The 19,956-nt window shown below is 41.9% G+C and overlaps 1 protein-coding gene across 4 annotated transcripts in view; it reads right to left on the reverse strand.

The window, feature by feature from the left end:
• The window catches only part of OSBPL8 (oxysterol binding protein like 8), a 234,558-nt gene that overhangs the window by 79,021 nt on the left and 135,581 nt on the right, over positions 1–19,956 (reverse strand). The window contains exon 2 of one of the 4 annotated variants that reach the window (XM_038756017.1): positions 8,527–8,775. The exons of the other annotated variants lie outside the window; for them this stretch is intronic. Within the exon in view, the coding sequence (XP_038611945.1) occupies positions 8,527–8,671 (145 nt within the window). The 5' untranslated portion in view covers positions 8,672–8,775. The remainder of the gene's footprint in view (positions 1–8,526; positions 8,776–19,956) is intronic. 4 annotated transcript variants of the gene reach the window in all.

Here is a 19,956-nt window from a genome sequence, read left to right on the forward strand (position 1 = left end):
TTTATATTGATGTCTGCTCCCCCTCTAGGCTGTGAGCTCGTTGTGGGCAGGAATGTGCCTGGTGTTATATTGTACTCTCCCAAGCACTTAGTACAGTGCTTTGCACACAGTAAGTACTCAATAAATACAATTGAAGGAATAAATGCACACAGTAGCAACTGATAAAGACAAATTCACTATACTAAAAAGAATACGACATAAGCGCTTAACAAATACCACTTAAGAAAACATGAGTAAACCAGCCGTGACAGACTTGAAACTTGAGTGTGTATTTGATTTTGAAGAGTTTTAGCTCATTCTTGGAAAAGGTTAATAATGAAAAAATAGAGCTACTGGAAAGAGAATAACTTTAAACCTGGTTACAAAGAGAAACTATTTCATAAATTACGTTAACAAAAATGTGCTGACACTGTACTTGCAGTGTGAGAAAATGGTGACCAACTCTGAGGCTGAATGGTAAACTGCACTACCACCTTTACAATACCTTAGAGATTCAGTTATACAGCAAGCAGGCTACTTGAAGATTTTCAATTTTATTTCCTTTAATTCTCGTGTTTCTGCATAATTGTTTTCTTGCAGCATGACCAGGTGGAAAGAGCACAGGCCTGGGAGTCAGAGCACCTGAGTTTTAAATCCCGGCTCTGCTACGTGTCTGCTGTGTGACCGTGGGCAAGTCACTCAACTTCTCTGTGCCTCACCTGTTCGCCCTCCTAAGAATGGGAGCCCCGTGTGGAACAGGAACTGTGTTCAACCTAGTTAATTTGTATCTACCCCAGCATTTCAAATACGGCTTGACATATAAGTGCTTAACAAGTACATATGTATATATGTTTGTACGTATTTATTACTCTATTTATTTATTTTACTTGTGCATATCTATTCTATTTTATTTTGTTAGTATGTTTGGTTTTCTTCTCTGTCTCCCCCTTTTAGACTGTGAGCCCACTGTTGGGTAGGGACTGTCTCTATATGTTGCCAACTTGTACTTCCCAAGCGCTTAGTACAGTGCTCTGCACACAGTAAGCGCTCAATCAATACGACTGATGATGATGATGAAGTACCATAACAATGGTCATTATTACTAACATTCTTGGGGTTTTTCTCCACGTACCTCTTTCTTTCTTTGACAGGCAGTGCGGTCTAGTGGTAAGACCATGGGCCTGGGGGTCAGAGGACCTGGATTTTAATCCTGGCTCTGCCACCAGCCTGCTGGGAAGTAATATAATGAGAGTGGAATGTGTTAAGTGATTACTACGTGCCAGGCTCTGTACTGAGTGCTGCGGTAGATACAAGATAAACAGGTAGGACACCTGCAGCCAGGGGCAAGTGACAACTTCTCTGTGCCTCAGTTCCTCTTTTGTAAAATGGGAATGAATAGTTGTTCCCCCTCTCGCTCAGTCTGGGAGTCCCATGTCCAACTGCTTTATTAGACAGGGACCGTGTCTAATTTCCACCTGTGTGAAATACAGTACTCTGCACACAGTTAGTACTTAATATACAGTTACTACTATTATTACCAATTATTATCACTATTACTGAAAATGCTGTAATTTACTACTTCATTTATTCAATCGTATTTACTCATCAATCGTATTTATTGAGCGCTTACTATGTGCGCAGCACTGTACTAAGCGCTTGGGAAGTACAAATTGGCAACATATAGAGACAGTCCCTGCCCAACAGTGGGCTCACAGTCTAAAAGGGGGAGACAGAGAACAAAACCAAACATACTAACAAAATAAAATAAATAGAATAGACATGCACAAATAAAATAAATAGAGTAATAAATATGTACAAACATATATACAGGGCACTTACTGTGCTCAGTGTGTGTACAGTGTACTAAGCACTTGGGAGAGTACATTACAACCATAAACAGACACATTCCCTGCCCACAATGAGCTTACGGTCTAGAGGGGGGAGCTTACTACTGGGGAGACCTGAACACCAGCACTTAATGCAATCAGAGGGTACCTTTAGCAAAGCTGCATGGCGTGTCAGGTAATGAGGCCGCTCTGTTACAACTAAGGGGAGCCCTTAAAATTGACCCCATTTTGTTCCCAGAGAGGTCTGTTCCAGTTAAAGTCTGGTTTCCTGGTAGGCACTTCCTTGAGATGGGTACCTTAAATAATAATTAATAATAATTAGGGCATTTGTTAAGCACTTACTAAGTGCCAAACACTGTTCTAAGCACCGGGAGGGTCTCCCTCTGAGGTCAGCCTTTGCCTTGGCCAGACTACTACCCTTCCCACCAGCCAGCAACTTTAACCGGCTTAAGTGCGATCCTCTCCAAGCGGTAAGGTCAAAATTATTTTCTTCGACTGTCCACAGTTCCTTCAGCTGCCTTTCACTCACCTCCTCTGAATTTAAAGGTTAAGTCTTTCATTAATGGGTGGAATTGGTATCCAATATACACACCTCCCCAATAAGAGAAACACAGTGTAGACATACCCACATTCAAATGTCAACGTTGGCTTGATTAGAGGATTAACTGACAGAGAGACTTGAAAGAAGGATGGATCATTTGGAGCTGTTCTAGTTCCTAAGCGTTGGACTGACCAGCAGCTCCTTCGCTTCTACACCTCGCTGGCAAAACAATCGATTTAAGGAAGAGCGAAGGACTTCATGTCATGTCCTTGCAAGGTTCTTCGAAGGAACTTCCCAGTAGCTTTACTGAACTAAGACTCTCCAGCTAATGAGAAGCAACTGGACATATCTCTGGAACGCTCCCTACTAGGCAGGTGTCAAGACCGGGTACGGGAGGTTGGGGAGATGACGCTGAAACAGATGACAGCTTTTGAAAGAAATGCAACAAAGAAAGAAATGAACATCACCCAGAAGCTCCAAATGATCACTGTAAAAGGGAGGCCTATAAAACCCTGTGGTCGTTCTGCCGAATGAGCTAGGAAACACGCACATGCCCTGGAGTTGCAATGCCTGAAATTTACTACTTGACACACCTATGAGATTTTCCTCAAAAGAAGGAATGCTGAAGAATGGCCACACATTTACGATGTCAGCACGGCCTCCATCTTCAAAAGACAGCTTAAAAGAAGGGGACTGTCAACTAATGAAATGTTTCCTTAATTTCCACCACCAGCAAGATCCTAGATGATTTCTTCTCGACAGAAGAACATAGTTAATCTTGCATTTCCTGAATCACAAAGTTGCAACAGATTGTGAGCACTTTGTAGGACAGACTGAATTCCACATACTTTCACTTGTTTTGTATTGACCACACTGCTCAGTTATAAAGGCAAAAAACAAGTCCAAAATGCAACAGAGAATGCATGAGGGGCAGCATTGCTTGGTGGAGAGAGCACAGATCTGGAAGTCAGAAGGATCTGGGTTCTAATCCTGACTCTACCACTTCTCTGCTGTCTGACCTTGGGCAAGTCACTTAACTTCTTTGTATCTCAGTTACCTTATCTGTAAAAGAGTGTGAGTCCCTTGTTGGACACGGACTGTGTCCAAGCTGATTAGCTTGTATCTACACCAGTGCTTAGAACAGGGCTTGGAACATAGTAAGCACTTAACAAATGTAATAAAAAAATACAACAGGCAAGATCTTTTCAAACTGGTAGCAATAGGAAGAACGGCTTAGCTCCTTGCGGGCAGAGTGTGTGTCTACCAACTCTGTTGCATTATATTGTCTCAAGCACTTATTACAGTACTCTGGATACAGTAGGGACTCCATAAGTACCACGGATTGATTGACCCCACCCAATCCTCGGTACTGAATTTGCAAAAGCAATCTTGGATGCCCTGAAAAGTTCACCAAGACTCAAAGGTTAACACACGATGGGTTATGATCATTTGAGAGGGAGCTGAAGGCTTCCCATTCCCATCAGAGCAAAGCTGGGTTCAGGCCAAGAAGTGTATAACCCAGAAGGTGCTTGGGAGCCCTGAAAATGCGTGCCTGATAAGCGTCACCTCCCATGTGAAGCTCGTTCAACTCAATAAGCTTTGAAGACACATTTTAAAAAAGTCTTTGAGACCCTCAGAAACTCCTGAATGCTGATGACTTGCTTTTCAGGGCTGGGCAGAAGGTGTCATAGAGGAGATTGTGACTTGCACCCCCAAGTCAGAAGAGCATTACTGAAGAAAAGCCCAGAGAAAACCAAGGTCATGTATGATTTTACACCTGGGAAGCTCTTCCCAAACATGTGCATCAACAATGCGAGTCACAAGGCCGAATATGGCTGACCGGGCAGTACACTCTGTAGGAAACTGATTCAGGAGAAAACTAGCATGTATTTTGGGAAATGGGCAGAGTTTACCGACAATGAAGCATCAAATGTCATACCAAAGAGAAGGCCTAAAAACCCATAGAGGTGTTTATTATTATTATTACTAGTAATATTAATAATATTAATAGTAATAATGGTACTAGTTAAGCACCTACTGTGCCAAGCCCTTTTCTAAATGCTGGAGTACATACAAGTTAATCATGTTGGACGCAGTCCTTGTCCTGCATGGGCTCACACTCTTAATCCCCATTTTACAGATGACGTAACTGAGGCTCAGAAAAGTTACATGACTTGCCCAAGGTCATACAGCAGATACATGGAGGAGCCACGATTAGAACCTAGATCCTTCAGAATCCCAGGCCCATAATCTATCCACCCGCCTACAGGACTGTGACGGACACGTGTCTACCAGGAGGACGCTTCCAGAATGTTGAGCAATTTCACTAGCGTCCCCGACGAGCCAAGCTCGATGCCCACAGGCAGAGAGAGCTCACTGAGAGGGAGACCCTAGACAGGAGCCAGCAAACCAGCACTGAAGCCGTCCTCAGAGCGACACAGACTCCCTGGACAGAATATGTGAGAAGAAGAAGAAGCAACAGACAGACAATCAAGCCCTCCTGCCAGGTGAACTGAAGGGAGCCCCCACCAACATTTTCAAACGCAGTGGACTTTTAGGAGACAGCAACTCAGAGAGATCAGCCTCCGCAGCAGTCAAGGAAGAGGTGGCTGTCTCTGAGCAGAGGCTTTAAATGCTATTTCGAATAGATTGAGTACACCACTGTGGGCAATTTTAGGGTAAATGACCTTGGTCCGGGAACAAACCCCCATATATAGTGTTCCGGTGAGAAAACTGGTTCTGACATGTTTCAACTTGACTCGCTACTGGGGAAACAATTTTTGTGCCAATTCAACGACTCTCGCTACATAATAATTAGTACACTGCTCTGAATAGCTTTATGTAATTTCATGTTTCTGCATCACTCAAATGTATGTCTATGGAATGCTTCCATTAATCTATGGTTTGAAATACAGCTTGGCAATCCACCAGTATGAGCTTTCAATATAAACACTGGAGGCATATTCCTATTTTTTGAACCCTGGAGTAAGAACCAGAAAAATCAATCAACAGCACTCTGCACACAATCAGCACTTTAAAAATCCCATTACTATTAATATTTATTAAGTTTTTACTGCAGACTTGGAAGAGTATAATAAAAGCAGAAGACGCAATCCCTGCCTTCAAGAAGTACTCATTTTAAATGGGAAAGATAGGGGCAGAAACAAATTTAATTAGTGGGAACAAGAAAAAGTAAGCTACTACAACTGGTGTTAAAAGGAATATAACAGAACAAATAGAAAAAGTAAATGTATCTGTCGAAATAGACACAAAATGCTAAAGGATTGGTGAGCATGTTAAGGGTGGGCATTGCTTGACAACCTCGAGGGGGAAGAATAGTCAGAGAATGCTTCTTGGAGGAGGGGGTTTTTCCAAGAGGGCTCTGAGGTTGGGGAGAGGCACAGACTGGGAGATTTGAAAGGGGGATGGGAAGTTCCAGGTAGGAAGAAGTGCAAGAACAGGGGATGGGAAGTGAAGGAGTGGAAAGATTAGCTTTGCAAGAATGGGGGGGGGGGGGGGGGGAGAACGTGCAGGGGCTGGGAGAGAGGGTAAAAAAGTCACAGACTTCTTTGGGGATGAAAAATGAGGCTTCCAGAGATCCAAAGAACAGCTGGTTCCCAATTTCTGATCAGAGAGTGGATCTAGAGAAATAACAGGGTAGAGCAAAAGGTTTTCCTATGGCACTCTCAATATAGGATCCCAGTATCACCTCCAATTTTTTCCTAATACAGCAATGGAAAGCTCAAGAGTCACCCACCTGCACACATCTCCCAAAAGGCGCATTACGTGGAAAGTTGTACGTCTTTGTATTTGTCTTATAATAACATAAAATAATAATATTTGTCATTAATAACAATGGTATTTGTTAAGTGCTTACAATGTGCCAGGCACTGTATTAAGCGCTGGGGTGGATACAAACAAATCAGGTTTGACACGGTTCCTTGCCCCAGGTAGGGCTCACAGTCTCAATCCCCATTTTACAGATGAGGTAATGGGCACAGACAAGTTAAGTGTGTTGCCCAAGGTCACACAGCAGAAAAATGGAGGAACCAGGATTAGAACCCATGACCTTCTGTCTCCCAAGCCTGTGCTCTATCCACCATGCCATGCTGCCTCTCCTGTTACATTGTAAAAAAATCTGCATTGATTTTTCAACTTTTAAAAATCCCCTCAGACCCTAATACTACGCTGGGTACACAGCAGAAACTATATAAATGTTGACAGATTGGCTGATATCTATACAGTTGTCTGAAAGACTTGCTTAGTAAATATTTAATCTCAGGACCATTAGAAAGCCCAGCAGAATTCTACACGTTAAAAATACTTTGAATGTACAAGCTAAATGCGTTACCATTTGTAGCAGAACACAATGTTTTTGGCATAGGAGTACAATATGCTAACATGTCTTTTCTTTATGATGCTACAAATGACTAATAGGAACATTGCTTTTTTCAGTTAAAACAGTTTTAACCAAGATGACCTTTGCTGTATTCTAATCCAGGGCGAACCGACAGTTTAGCCATTAACTGCTGAATTACAAGGCTTTTTTATTGTTGTATTCACTCCATCCATCTGCAATGCTTGCAAAGGTACTCTATAGATACCCTTGAACAGAGATGGTTGGGTAGAAATGGATAATTCTTGCACAATTAAACACACTTTGAAAGCCTATTTTAGTTCAAATATAACATTCTGAGTCTAAAGGAACACTGACCATGGCTATATTCTTTCCATCCATCTCACAAATCTTAGAGGCATTGTATGAAGGTCAAGAAAATCCAGCTCATGCAAGAAAGCTTGCTGACAAAAGACAGAGAGTAGGTCACACAGAGCAGGAGAACAACAGGCCTCAATTTGAGCAGAAAATGAGAATTGCACTTTAAATGGCCAAGCAACAAAAATGTCCTAAAAAAACTAAGACTGGGTAAAGTTGGCTGCTATCGCTACAAGCCCAAGTGAACAAACAACTCACATTCAGCTTTGTGAGAACAAGCTTACGTGTGCTTCTGGTTGAATGCATTCTACTCTTTCCAACTGAATATAGCTTATACATTTTTTCTGCCCAAAGTTTGCATGTACATATAAATTCAGCATTGTGATTTCAGACTTCCGAAGTTACAATAAAAAGAACAACACTTCCGATACAACAATTAGGTTGGGTGAGACATTAATTAGTAAACAGGAAAAATCTATTTGGAAATACTTCCTATTTTAAGAAACTTAAGCAGATTGTTTTCTAACGAGCAGGACACAAAACAATTCTGAAAGAGCAGATATGAATATATAATCCAGGAACTACGGGACAATTAAAGCATATAAGAAATACACATTTATACTGGAAAAATTTCAAAACCTACATAATCCCAACAGGTCCCCCTAAAAATGATAAACAAAATTTTCACTTTAATCTAATTAATCAACACCATGCTGCCTTAAATGCATCATGTCCGGAAACCTGAACGACCCACTTTTCTCATTTGGAAAATACTATCAACTCAAACCCTCTGGTTCACACAGATAACTGAAGTAAAACTGAATCTCTTAGTGTCCAAGTGCACTTTTTAGTCAATCCAAACCTAAATAAAGGATAAAACAGGTATTTCCAATGATGTTTACCAAATAAATTCACTGCATAAGAGTACTAGATATTTTTTAACGCATGATGAAGGTAAATTTTTTCATATGAATAGACTTCATTGAGGACTGCTCTAAAAGTAAGTTTAATATTGGCATTCAATTGCAAAACCTTTGGTAAAATGTATTTTTGAAAGTGGAAGTTAGTCTCAAATCTAGAAAGATCTTCATTTTACAGGACAGGATATAATAAAGTTTTGCAATAAATATGAAAATGAATGCTTTTTAAAAACTCAAAAGCCTTCCTTTAATCTACAAGTTCCAGTTTTAAAATGTCCATGAACAATAATTCAGTTAAGACAAATATATACGTGTCTATGTGTGTGAGTATATACATATATATAGTAGAGCAAGAGGGTGATAATAAAGCCCATATCCATTATAATATAATGCAAGTTCTCACTAAAGCTATTTCATTACATTTTTTTTTAAAGGAAAACCACTTGAAAAGGCCAAAATGTGTCTCTCTCGAATGAAAAATTCTGCACAGTAGAAGAGCAAAAATGGTAGATGAAGCTAACCAACCTGGCAGTGCCGGAGAAAGCTCATTGTATCCTCCAAAGGAAGCATTCCGGACAAGTTTTCGGCCATCGTTTCTTGGAGGAAATACAACAGGCGAAACCACAGCACATGAAGAAAACCTACGTCGCTGTGGACTCTCTTCCTTCATGGTTTAGAAGCTCTGTTTTAGGTACATGCTCACTCAGTCGGCTTGTTAAAACAACAGCACAGCAACAACAGTCTTCTCCCTCACATTCAGTGTTGCAAACCCCACTAGCACAAACAAAGGACAGATGTACGCACAGAAAGGAGAAAGACCAGAGACTGTCAAATCAGCAACAGGGACCAAGATCGGGAAAGGGACGAACTGAAAAGGCTTCAAGTCGTGCTCCTGCGCCTGCTATTTTTTTTTTTTTAACGATAAGACAAACTGGAACAGATTTCTCCCTAAATGACTTTCCTCTCATCGAGCCAGTTCTCAGTGAATTGAGCTGTTCGCTGTAAACTATTGCTTCTAGAACGCAAGGCAACAGCCATTACTCAGGGATTTGGAATGAAGTCATTTAATTCATTCCTCTGTTCATCAAGAGCCAAAGCTTGTATAACACCCATTATTTTTCCTAATATTCCCCTCTCTGTTTTCCCTTACCCACAACCTCTACTCCCTAAATTTGCCTGTTGTGGAAATGGACATAAAAATGGAAAGGGCTTAATTTTTAGAGCTGCTGCTCCTGACTTTCAATAAAACTGCTACCTGTCTCAGCCAGAATCAGGAATTATGATGGAAAGCTCTGTCTTTCAGAATCGTGCTTTGAAGACTTCCGAGAGCTGAAAGTCAACCGGTATTTCAGTTTAATTTTTAACAGGGCATTCATGATTCACTACAACTCTAGAGTACCCTAAAATACCCAACTCTGTAGATTTATACAAACTGAGATAATGTTGCCCTGCGGAGGTTTCCTAGAAACAGATCAGACTGAATTACAGCCCCCGATTATTCACTGCATTTAAGGCTTCTTTCCTAAAAGCAATGACTAGGTTTTTCCCTTAAACATTCTCTTCCTATATACTTTAAAAAGTCCCCCCAACCTATATACTTTAAAAAGAAGAAGTCCCCCCAAACTTTTCTTCCTGAAAGGGCAAGGAAAGAAGCACGTCTTCTTACTGCAGGAAACTTTTTGAAACCAACGTACATTATCCTATAAATTATTACAAAAGCAATCTTGCTGCAGGTGGGGGGTGGGGAGAGAGGAATAGAAACCTTGCCATATTTTCCCCAAATAACTTCTAAAATCCCAAAGAGATCAAACCTAACCACCTTCCCCTCTGACGAGCTGATCTTACCTGCCGTTAGGTCGCTAAGAGAGCTCAATAGTGTTCTGCTGCTTAGATGCTCTTGGTATGACCACAAGCCCCACCCTCTCTCCTTCCTACATAATTAGCAGCTATTCGGTTGGACAGCAACTGATTCAGTTACCACTAGCGAGCTGTTTAGTTTTACATATGACCTCCCTCCGAATAAGTGTCCTTACTTGCTCAGCACAATTCTTTATCGTTGACTCTTTCTTACTCCACAGCACCTCAGGGATGGATGTAATCCTGCCTCCCTTTCCTGAGAACTCAAAAAGGGATATTTATTTGTTCTTGTCCCACGTTTTCCTCTTTGTATCGACCAAACTTAAAGTCAATTGAGTCATTTACATAAATCTGCAGTTGATACCAAATTTTCTTTAGGTCATTGTCCAAACAACGGATCCTAAAATTGTGTTCAAACACCCAAAAAATCACTTTACAAACTTACAAATATAATAAGGTAATTAACTACTCTTCTGGGTGGTGATTCTGTGCTAAGTTCTGGGGAAAAGGTATGAATGGGTAGGAAGGGACTGAGGAAGAGTGTTTTCACCTAGCTAGGTAGCTGCAGGTAGAGAAGCCAGAAATCCTGAAGTGATATGACCAAAAGATTTTGACTTTCTATTAAAAAAACCTGACGTACGCAGAGGTGATGATGTAAATACACACAACCCATCATTAGAGCATAACATGGTGGCATTCTCACAAACAAAGGTGCAAATAACTCCCAAAAAGAAATCCCGTGTAGCTGTTTTGCAGTAGCACACTAGACACAATGCCCACAAAAAGTAAAAATTCGCTGGACCTCAAAAAACACCCGCTTAGAAATTACACATGGAAACAGTCTTGCAATCGGCAGAATTGCCTTCGAACCGAAGGACGACACTACCACTCTAGCTGCATTTTCCCAATAGTTTACATTCTAGTTTAAAGATCAATCATCTCTGAAGGTTCAACTAATAATCTTTTGATAGGCAGTAATTACTCTGACCCAACCACTTAACTTTCTGCCTTTCACCATGTTACTATATTTATCAGTGCATTGTTGTAACTGGCATGTGCTTGTAGAAAGGCCAAGTAGAAAGAAATTCCCTCTACAAAAACTATCATAAAAACAAACATCATAATTTCCATATTTTTGCTCTCTTGAGATAGACTTATTTTTTGTCATTTCAATAACTGGCCAATGATATTTTAATCATCATCCTCAATGGTACATATGGAGTGCTTACTGTGTGCAAAGCAATGCACTAAATGCTTGGAAGAGAACAGTGCAACAGAGTTGGTAGACAAGTTCCTGAGGGAGAGATAGACATTAATATAAATAATTTAGAGTATATAATTTATAACATGAAGGGAAGTATAAAGGTAGTTGGATTATTTATTGAAATTTTCAATTTCCTGGTACAATCAATAAGCGACTATGGATTCTACAGTAAAATAACGTACCAAGTCAGAGGGGTCTATTTGTGCTCACAAAAGGTTTGCACCATTTGCAAATCCATAAATCAAAACAGATTCTTGCATTTTGGCTGTGTCAAACATACACTCCTGGCAAGGCTCACCCATTGCTAAGCAGATATGTGAACTCCTTTTTGGCTCAGACGATCCACTTATCTGTCTCATTTACTATTTATGCAGTTCTTCTTTTGGAAAGAAGCTTCTTCATTTCACCTCCGAATTGCTGCCCGATGTTGAAAACAGAATTTTCTGTGCCCTTGAGATAATTATGCTGGAAAGGGCCATTTTAACTTGCAAGATAATAATTGGAGAATCGACCAAGTTTCTTTTTAAATTCCGCATTATTCAGCATCAGAATTACTCAAACGCCCAGACAGCTTCAATAACACTAAAATAAAATTCAAGTGTTTCCAAGTAATAGTCACACTAGCAACTTTTACATAATTTTGTTGGAAAATCTTCTCAATAAGTCACTGTTCTGATGGTTCTCTACCATTCAAGACAGCTTACAAACATCAATCAGGTATAAATCACGGCTAGAAAATGGCTTAAGAACTTTAATACAAAAACCACATGAATCCTTACCAAAAACTAAACCTCAGCAGCAAGCGCTCTCATTTCACTGAGTATCTACAGCTCCCTGGCAGCTACAGATAATTGACATTTCCTCTCTCACAAATAGAAGCACCACGGCCTAGTCTATAGAGCATGGATCCAGGAGTCAGAAGGTCGTGGGTTCCAATTCCGCCTCTACTACTTTGCTGTGTGACCCCGGCAAGTCACTTAACTTCTCTGTGCCTCAATTACCTCATCCATAAAATGTGGAAGAAGACTGTGGGCCCATGGGGCAGATGAACTGTGTTCAGTCTGATTAGCTTATATCTACCCCAGCGCTTAGTTCAGTGCCTGGCACATAGTAAGCACTTAAATACCATAAAAAAAAAAAAAATCACCTCTCAATCTTTTGGATCCAGCCATCTAAAACGTAGTTTCAGGTTTCCAGTGGGAGCAATGGTACATTATTAGGGTGAATCTCTCTCCCCAAGATCTTTAAGGTACCTCACAAGAGTTGAAGTCATCCTGTCTGGCCCTTCCTCCTCAACAGAGTAAAGCATAGTACTAAGTGCTTGGGAGAGTATAATACAACAGAATTAGCAGACGTGTTCCCTGCGCTTAACAAGCTTACAGCCCAGAGGGGGAGAGAGACAATAATAAGTAATATATAATGCAGAATTTAAAGATGTGTGCCAACTTGTACTTCCCAAGCGCTTAGTACAGTGCTCTGCACACAGTAAGTGCTCAATGAATTGAATGAATAAATGCTGTGTAGTTGAGGGTGGAGCGAATACCAAATGCTCACAGGTCACAAATCCAAGAGTATAGACGACACAGAAGGGAGAGTGAGCCAGGGAAAAGAGGTTAATCGTGGAAGGCCTCTTGGAGGAGATGTGATCATAATAATGCTATCAAGGTAGAATTATAATGGACTCATGCCAACGTGTTTGAGGAGAAAGAGGGCTTGGAAAATGAGTTCTGTGAAGTTTGAAGTGTCGGTGGGACAACTAAGAACAGATGTCCTGAAGGCAAGAGGAAATGTTTCTAGACTGTGAGCTCATTGTTAGGTAGGGACCGTCTCTATATGCTGCCGACTTGTACTTCCCAAGCGCTTAGCACAGTGCTCTGCAAACAGTAAGCGCTCAATAAATATGACTGAATGAAAAACGTGAGACTGCACAGAATGAGAGATGTTAGGGCCGAAGAGACAAAGATTTGGGAATCAGGAGAGGTGGTAGTTAAAGCCACGGGTGCGAATGAGCTCACCAGGGGAGTGGGCGTAGGTGGAGAACAGAAGGGGAACGAAACTGAACCTTGAGCGGGAGAGGCAGAGGAGCAGCCAGAAGAAGAGACTGAAAAGGAGCAGCCAGAGAGACTGGACAGTGTCAGTGAAGCCCCAGGTTAGATAAAGTTTCAACACTCTACATTCAGATAGTTTAGCATAGCAATTAGCCACGTGCAACTTATTTTAAAAAAGAAAAACATGTTTTAAATAGTGATTTCCGATTAACTTGAATTTAAAGATAGAAACGTTAGGAAAACTATGAATTAATCTTTAACACACTGACAATTAAAAATAAAAACAGATGATGCTTCAGCCCGGGTACAGGTTACATGGAGAAGTACATTTACAATGGGATTTTATGTGATGTGCCCATTACCCTCAAGGGAGGAATGGCTTTGTTTCATGGAGCAGGATGATGCAGTGTGGCCTAGTGGACAGAGCACAGGAGTCAGAAGGACCTGGATTCTAATCCCGGGTCCATCACGTGTCTGCTGTGTGATCTTGGGCAAATCACTTAACTTCTCTGTACCTCAGTTACCTCACCTGCAAAATGGTGATTAAGACTGTGAGTTCCATGTGGGACAGGGACTCTGTCCAATCCGATTTGCTTGTACCCAGTGAAGGTCTTAGCACCGTTCCTGGCACACAGTAAACACTTAAATAACACAATTATTATTATTACTATTACTGAAAGTGTTCAGGCAATCCACCAGAGGTTTTGGAGGCAATGCACTGTGCTGTCACTCTGGGGATTATAGGGAAACGCCATCTGATCTGTTTGCTCTCTATGCCAAGGACATTATCCTGAAGAGGTCTTACTGCTATCTGGTCTATTTAATGGAGCTAGACTGTAGTCATTTTCCTCTTCCAGAGGATTCAGTGAATGGCATGGGAGAGTGTCAAAATGAAATCAGCTTCGACAGGCCCAAAGCTAGTAGATTAGCTCCAAACGGTGAGGGATCAAAGCTGAGCCACCAATAAAATTAGACCTTCTTAGAATAAATGATCATTTAAACAGAAAAGGAAAACTAATACCCCATCCCAAAATCAGAATACTTGACACCAGTTCAGTGAAAAAGAACAGATAAAAAACATTCTTGAAAAATTTACGAGTGAAAACAGTAACTCAGCACTGTGCACCATCCTTCAAGACAACATTTACTCAGTTGCCTTGCAATCTAAATAAAAGGTTGCCATATTCCAATGACTTAACTCAAGAGGCAGTGGTAATATCTGAAATATGATCAGCAGGGAATACAAGATATTTTCAAGGGACAATTTAGTCCCCAGTTAATTTATATTTCTTTTTTTAAACAAGACAACAATGTGGCTGCAATTTTGCCCTTTTCTTTATGATACAAATAAAACATTAAATGTCCCACAGTAGAGCATTTTAGTAAACACCTGAGAATCACTGCACGCAAAAATGAATAAACATTTCAGGTATTTCAACATCTACCAAATTCCCATCATCAGGTAATGCAAGACAGATTGCCTTTTTATATAAGTGTGACACATAGCCAGTAAGCGCTTAATAAATGCCATTACTATTATTATTACTAACTCAATTTACTCCTCTTTAACCTTGATCTGAAAAGTAAACTTTGAATGAGCTCAAGTCCAATTTAGAGAACTGTGGGGTGAGAAAACGGGATGAGCCTAGGGAGAGCAGCTAGTCTACCCAAAGAAATCAGAACAGGTTAGAAACTGCAAAGACAGGAGGCTGCAAACATGTAAGAATGCTTTGCCCAATACTCAGTTTGGGCACAGTTCATATTTTCAACACACTTTTGACTAGGACGTGATCAGATAATTAGGTAATGGTCTTCCAGCAGCATAAGCCGGTTTGGGCTTGTGTTCTGGCACATGTGTATGCGGCGAGAGACAGGCTGAGGATTATAGCGGGAGGTTTCCTCATATCACGGCTTTTGTAAAAACACAACCTTTGTACTCTAAGAGAAATGGGTATTTAATCAATCAATAATAAATCAATGGTATGTTTGCAACAATTACTGTGTACAGAGCACTGCAAATAAGGAGCCTTCTGGGGTCATAGTAGAACCCACTTAGGATTACAAGAGCCATGGCAACCACAGTTACATACTGCTGTCATCCAAACCCTCAAACTTCATATATACGCACACATTCTCATTCATATTCATTCTCTCTCTCTCTCTCTCTCTCTCACACACACACACACAAAAAAAAAAAAATGTCAGGGGCAGAGAAGACGGCCTGAGGGGATTGAGAGGCTCAATCTCTCATGAAGGTTAAGCCCCTGCAGTAGCGATCCAAAGAGGCAGAGCGGGATATGAACACCTTTAACTGCTGCTGACGTTCAGGTTCCAGCGGAGGAACCAGGGGTGAAGGGGATGAGGAAGGGATGAGAAAAGAGGATGGCTGCTGCCAGCGTTAGGTATGGGGGGGGGGGCAGAAACGGCGGGGAATGCGAGCAGGAACAATAGTGATGACTGTGGTATTCGTTAGGCGCTTACTATGTGCCAGGCATTGTGCTGAGCGTTGTGGTGGATACAGGAGAAGCAGATCGGACACAGTCCCTGTCCCCAAAAGGCTCTGTCTCTGACACCTTGCTGAATAAGTTTTGACGCAACGGGAGTGGGTTGAGGGTCCGGCGGAAGAGGAGGCCTTCCCTATCATCATCAATCGTATTGAGCGCTTACTATGTGCGGAGCACTGTACCAAGCGCTTGGGAAGTACAAATTGGCAACATATAGAGACAGTCCCTACCCAACAGTGGGCTCACAGTCTAAAAGGGGGAGACAGAGAACAAAACCAAACATACTAACAAAATAAAATAAATAGAATAGATATGTACAAATAAAATAAATAAATAGAGTAATAAATATGTACAAACATATATACATATATACAGGTGCTGTGGGGAAGGGAAGGAGGTAAGATGGGGGGATGGAGAGGGGTACGAGGGGGAGAGGAAGGGATGAGGGAAGGAGAGGGAAAGGAGCTACCTCTACCATGGCCTTGGGCTCCTGCTGAGACAGATTCATTCATTCATTCGAATTTATTGAGTGCTTACTGTGCGCAGACCACTGTACTAAACGATTGGAAAGCAAGGTGACAGTGGGCAGGCCGCTTGCTGGGTTCGAACTTAACCGCCAGCCCCCCGCCTCACCCCCCAAGGCTTGCTCCTAGGAGTCAGGCCTGTGGCAGGCTAGGAGCAGCTAATCAGTTACTTGGTCAGCCAGATGGCTGGTTGGCTGCCTATCCAGTCACACAACTACTAGGCTTCATGATTCAGGTCTCCAACAAATGGAAAGGAAACGTTCATGGCAGACTGCCTGCCTACCTCTAGACCACTCTGTTAAGTGGCCAAAGCTTTTACCCAAAAAGAGATTTATTTCCTAATATAAAGTTGTGTAAGAAAACTTTAAATCTTTAGTTTCTTGGAACATATTGACTGATACGAAGTTGAAGCACATTGCTAATAGGCTTATAAAAAATCCATTTAGCCTTTGGGGAGGGGAAAAAACTAGTTAAAATGCCTTCTGCTTCCAATCAATGACAAGAGATCATTATCTTCAATATATCCATATTTAAAAAGAACTATGAGGACTTTTTAACACAGCATCTGGGACATTTATAATGTAGGCCATAAGCAAACAGGATTAAGTTCCACATCAACGTTCTAACTTTCAAACCTGAAACACTAACTTTTTGTGAGATGACAATCCTTTCTACAGACACCGCAAAAGAGTTGCAAAACTGGAAACGGCTTGCACTGCATTGCCTTATGACGAGAGAAATGTCAGTGGGGTAAAAAGCCCACATTTTTCCAAGGATTAAAGGATTAGAAGAATTATGCGGTGCTTCTGAATTTTGCTCTTAGAAGTTCCTAGTATATGGCATTTGGAAATGTATTTATTTTCACAACAAATTTAAACTAGACCATTCAAGCTTCAAGAAGCTGCAAAAACGATCTCAATAAACTGCTTCATTTTCAGCTGAGAAACGCTTTTCTGGTTTCTGATGAAATTTTGCCGTCTCACTCTCACTTCAACTATTTCAGCTTTTATACAGTAAAACGTTTGCATTCTAATATTGGTTATGTCACTTGCCTGCTGTGACTTGCTTCAGTCACCTCACCTGTAAAATGGAGACAAAATACCCGTTCTTCCTCCCTCTTACACTGTGAGCTTTGTGGGGGACAAGGATTATGTCCGATTTGCTTATTTTGCAGCAAACTCAGTGCTTATTCATTCATTCATTTGCATTTACTGAGCACTTATTGGGTGCAGAGCACCGTACTAAGCACTTGGGAAGTACAAATCGGCAAGATATAGAGATGGTCCCTAACCAATAACGGGCTCACAGTCTAGAAGCGGGAGACAGATAATGAAACAAAACAAGTAGACAGGTGTCAATACCATCAGAATAAACAGAATTATAGCTATATACACATCATTAATAAAATATAGTAAATACATACAAATAAACTACATAGAGTAATAAATATGAACAAATATATACAAGTGCTGTGGGGAGGGGAAGGGGGTAGGGTAGGGGGTGATGGAGAGCGGAGGAGGAGGAGAGGGAAAAAGGGAGGGCTCAGTCTGGGAAAGCCTCCTGGAGGAGCTGAGATTCGGTCTATACAATGCACTCAGCTGCCCACATCATTTTTCCAAAATGTTTTTCAGCCGATGTGTCTTCACTCAAAAACTTTCAGTGGTTACTCATTCTTTGCATCAAACCAAAATTCCTGACCACTTGCTTCAGGGAACTCAATCAGCTTCCTCTCAATTCAATATCTGCTCTCCCTCCCATTTAGACTGAAAGCCCCATGTGGGACAGGAACTGATTATCTTGTATCTACCTCAGCCCTTAGCACATAAGTACTTAACAAATGTTATCATTATTGCTTTATTATTATTTACTATCTCAAGCTAAATTTCTTCTCATGCCTTGACAACTGAACCACCCATTTCTAAATTCAGTTGTTTCCCCACTTCAAGGATTTTTTTGGTTACTTGTTTCAGGGTCTCATCAGTGCAAAGTCCATCAGGCAGGTGTACGAACAGGTATATTCCTATGATAGCTGTGTCACGAGATGGTTCTTTAAGCTCTCCCTCTCCTACATGATCTTGCTAATCTCCTACCACAACCCAGCCCACACACTTTGCTCCTCTAACGCCATCCTGCTCACTGTAACTCCATCTCGCCTGTCTGGACATCGACCCTCTGGCTTGGAAATCCCTCCCCCTTCATATCTAACCCACTACCACTCTCCCCATCTTCAAAGCCCCACTGAAATCACAACTCCTCCAAGAGATCTTCCCTGAATGATCCCTCATTTCCCCATCCGATCTGCCCTCCCTTCCGCATCACCTACCAACTTAGATTTGAACCCCCTAGGCACTTCGATATTCACCTCATCCTCTACACCATAGCACTTATACACATCAATCAATCAATCGTATTGAGCGCTTACTGTGTGCAGAGAACTGTACTAAGCGCTTGGGAAGTACAAGCTGGCAACATATAGAGACAGTCCCTACCCAACAGTGGGCTCACAGTCTAGAAGGGGGAGACAGAGAACAAAACCAAACATATTAACAAAATAAAATAAATAGAATAGATTTGTACAAGTAAAATAAATAGAGTAATAAATATGTACAAACATATATACATATATACAGGTGCTGTGGGGAAGGGAAGGAGGTAAGACAGGGGGATGGAAAGGGGGACGAGGGGGAGAGGAAGGAGGGGGCTCAGTCTGGGAAGGCCTCCTGGAGGAGGTGAGCTCTCAGTAGGGCCTTGAAGCGAGGAAGAGAGCTAGCTAGGCGGATGTTGGGAGGGAGGGCATTCCGGGCCAGGGGGAGGATGTGGGCCGGGATTGACGGTGGGACAGGTGAGAACGAGGCATGGTAAGGAGATTAGTGGCAGAGGAGCGGAGGGTGCGGGCTGGGCTGTAGAAGGAGAGAAGGGAGGTGAGGTAGGAGGGGGCGAGGTGATGGACAGCCTTGAAGCCCAGGGTGAGGAGTTTCTGCCTGATGTGCAGATTGATTGGTAGCCACTGGAGATTTTTGAGGAGGGGAGTAACATGTTCAGAGCATTTCTGGACAAAGACAATACGAGCAGCGGCGTGAAGTATGGATTGAAGTGGGGAGAGACACGAGGATGGGAGATCGGAGAGGAGTCTGATACAGTAGTCCAGACGGGATAGGATGAGAGCTTGAACGAGCAGGGTAGCGGTTTGGATGGAGAGGAAAGGGCAGATACACATATCACACAAGCTCCCACTTCCCCTATCAGCATTTAACATGTCTCCTCCACTAGACTAGACCTCTCACCTGCCTTTGACCCTGTCGACTGCCCTCTTCACCTGAAAACATTATCCAACCTCAGCTTCACCAACTCTGTTCTCTCTTGGTTCTCTTCCACACCCTTCGCTCCTCTAATACTAACCTTCTCGCTGTTCCTCGATCTCATCTATCTCGCTGCTGACATCTTGCCCACGTCCTGCCTCTGGCCTGGAACCTTCTCCCTCCTCAAATCCGACAGACAAATAATCTCCCCTCCTTACAAAGCCACATTTCCTTCAGGAGGCCTTCACTGACCAAGCCCTCCTTTCCTCTTCTCTCACTCCCTTCTGCGTCACCCTGACTTGCTCCCTTTATTCATCTCCCCTCCCAGCCCCACAGCACTTATGTACATATCTTTAATTTATTTATATTAATGTCTGTCTCCCCCTCATTGTGGGGGAATGTGAGTGCTTATTGCTACATTGTACTCTCCCAAGTGCTTAGTACAATGCTCTGCTCAAA

This window comes from Tachyglossus aculeatus, chromosome 14 (genome assembly GCF_015852505.1).
Source record: "Tachyglossus aculeatus isolate mTacAcu1 chromosome 14, mTacAcu1.pri, whole genome shotgun sequence".
Classification (NCBI taxonomy): domain Eukaryota; kingdom Metazoa; phylum Chordata; class Mammalia; order Monotremata; family Tachyglossidae; genus Tachyglossus; species Tachyglossus aculeatus.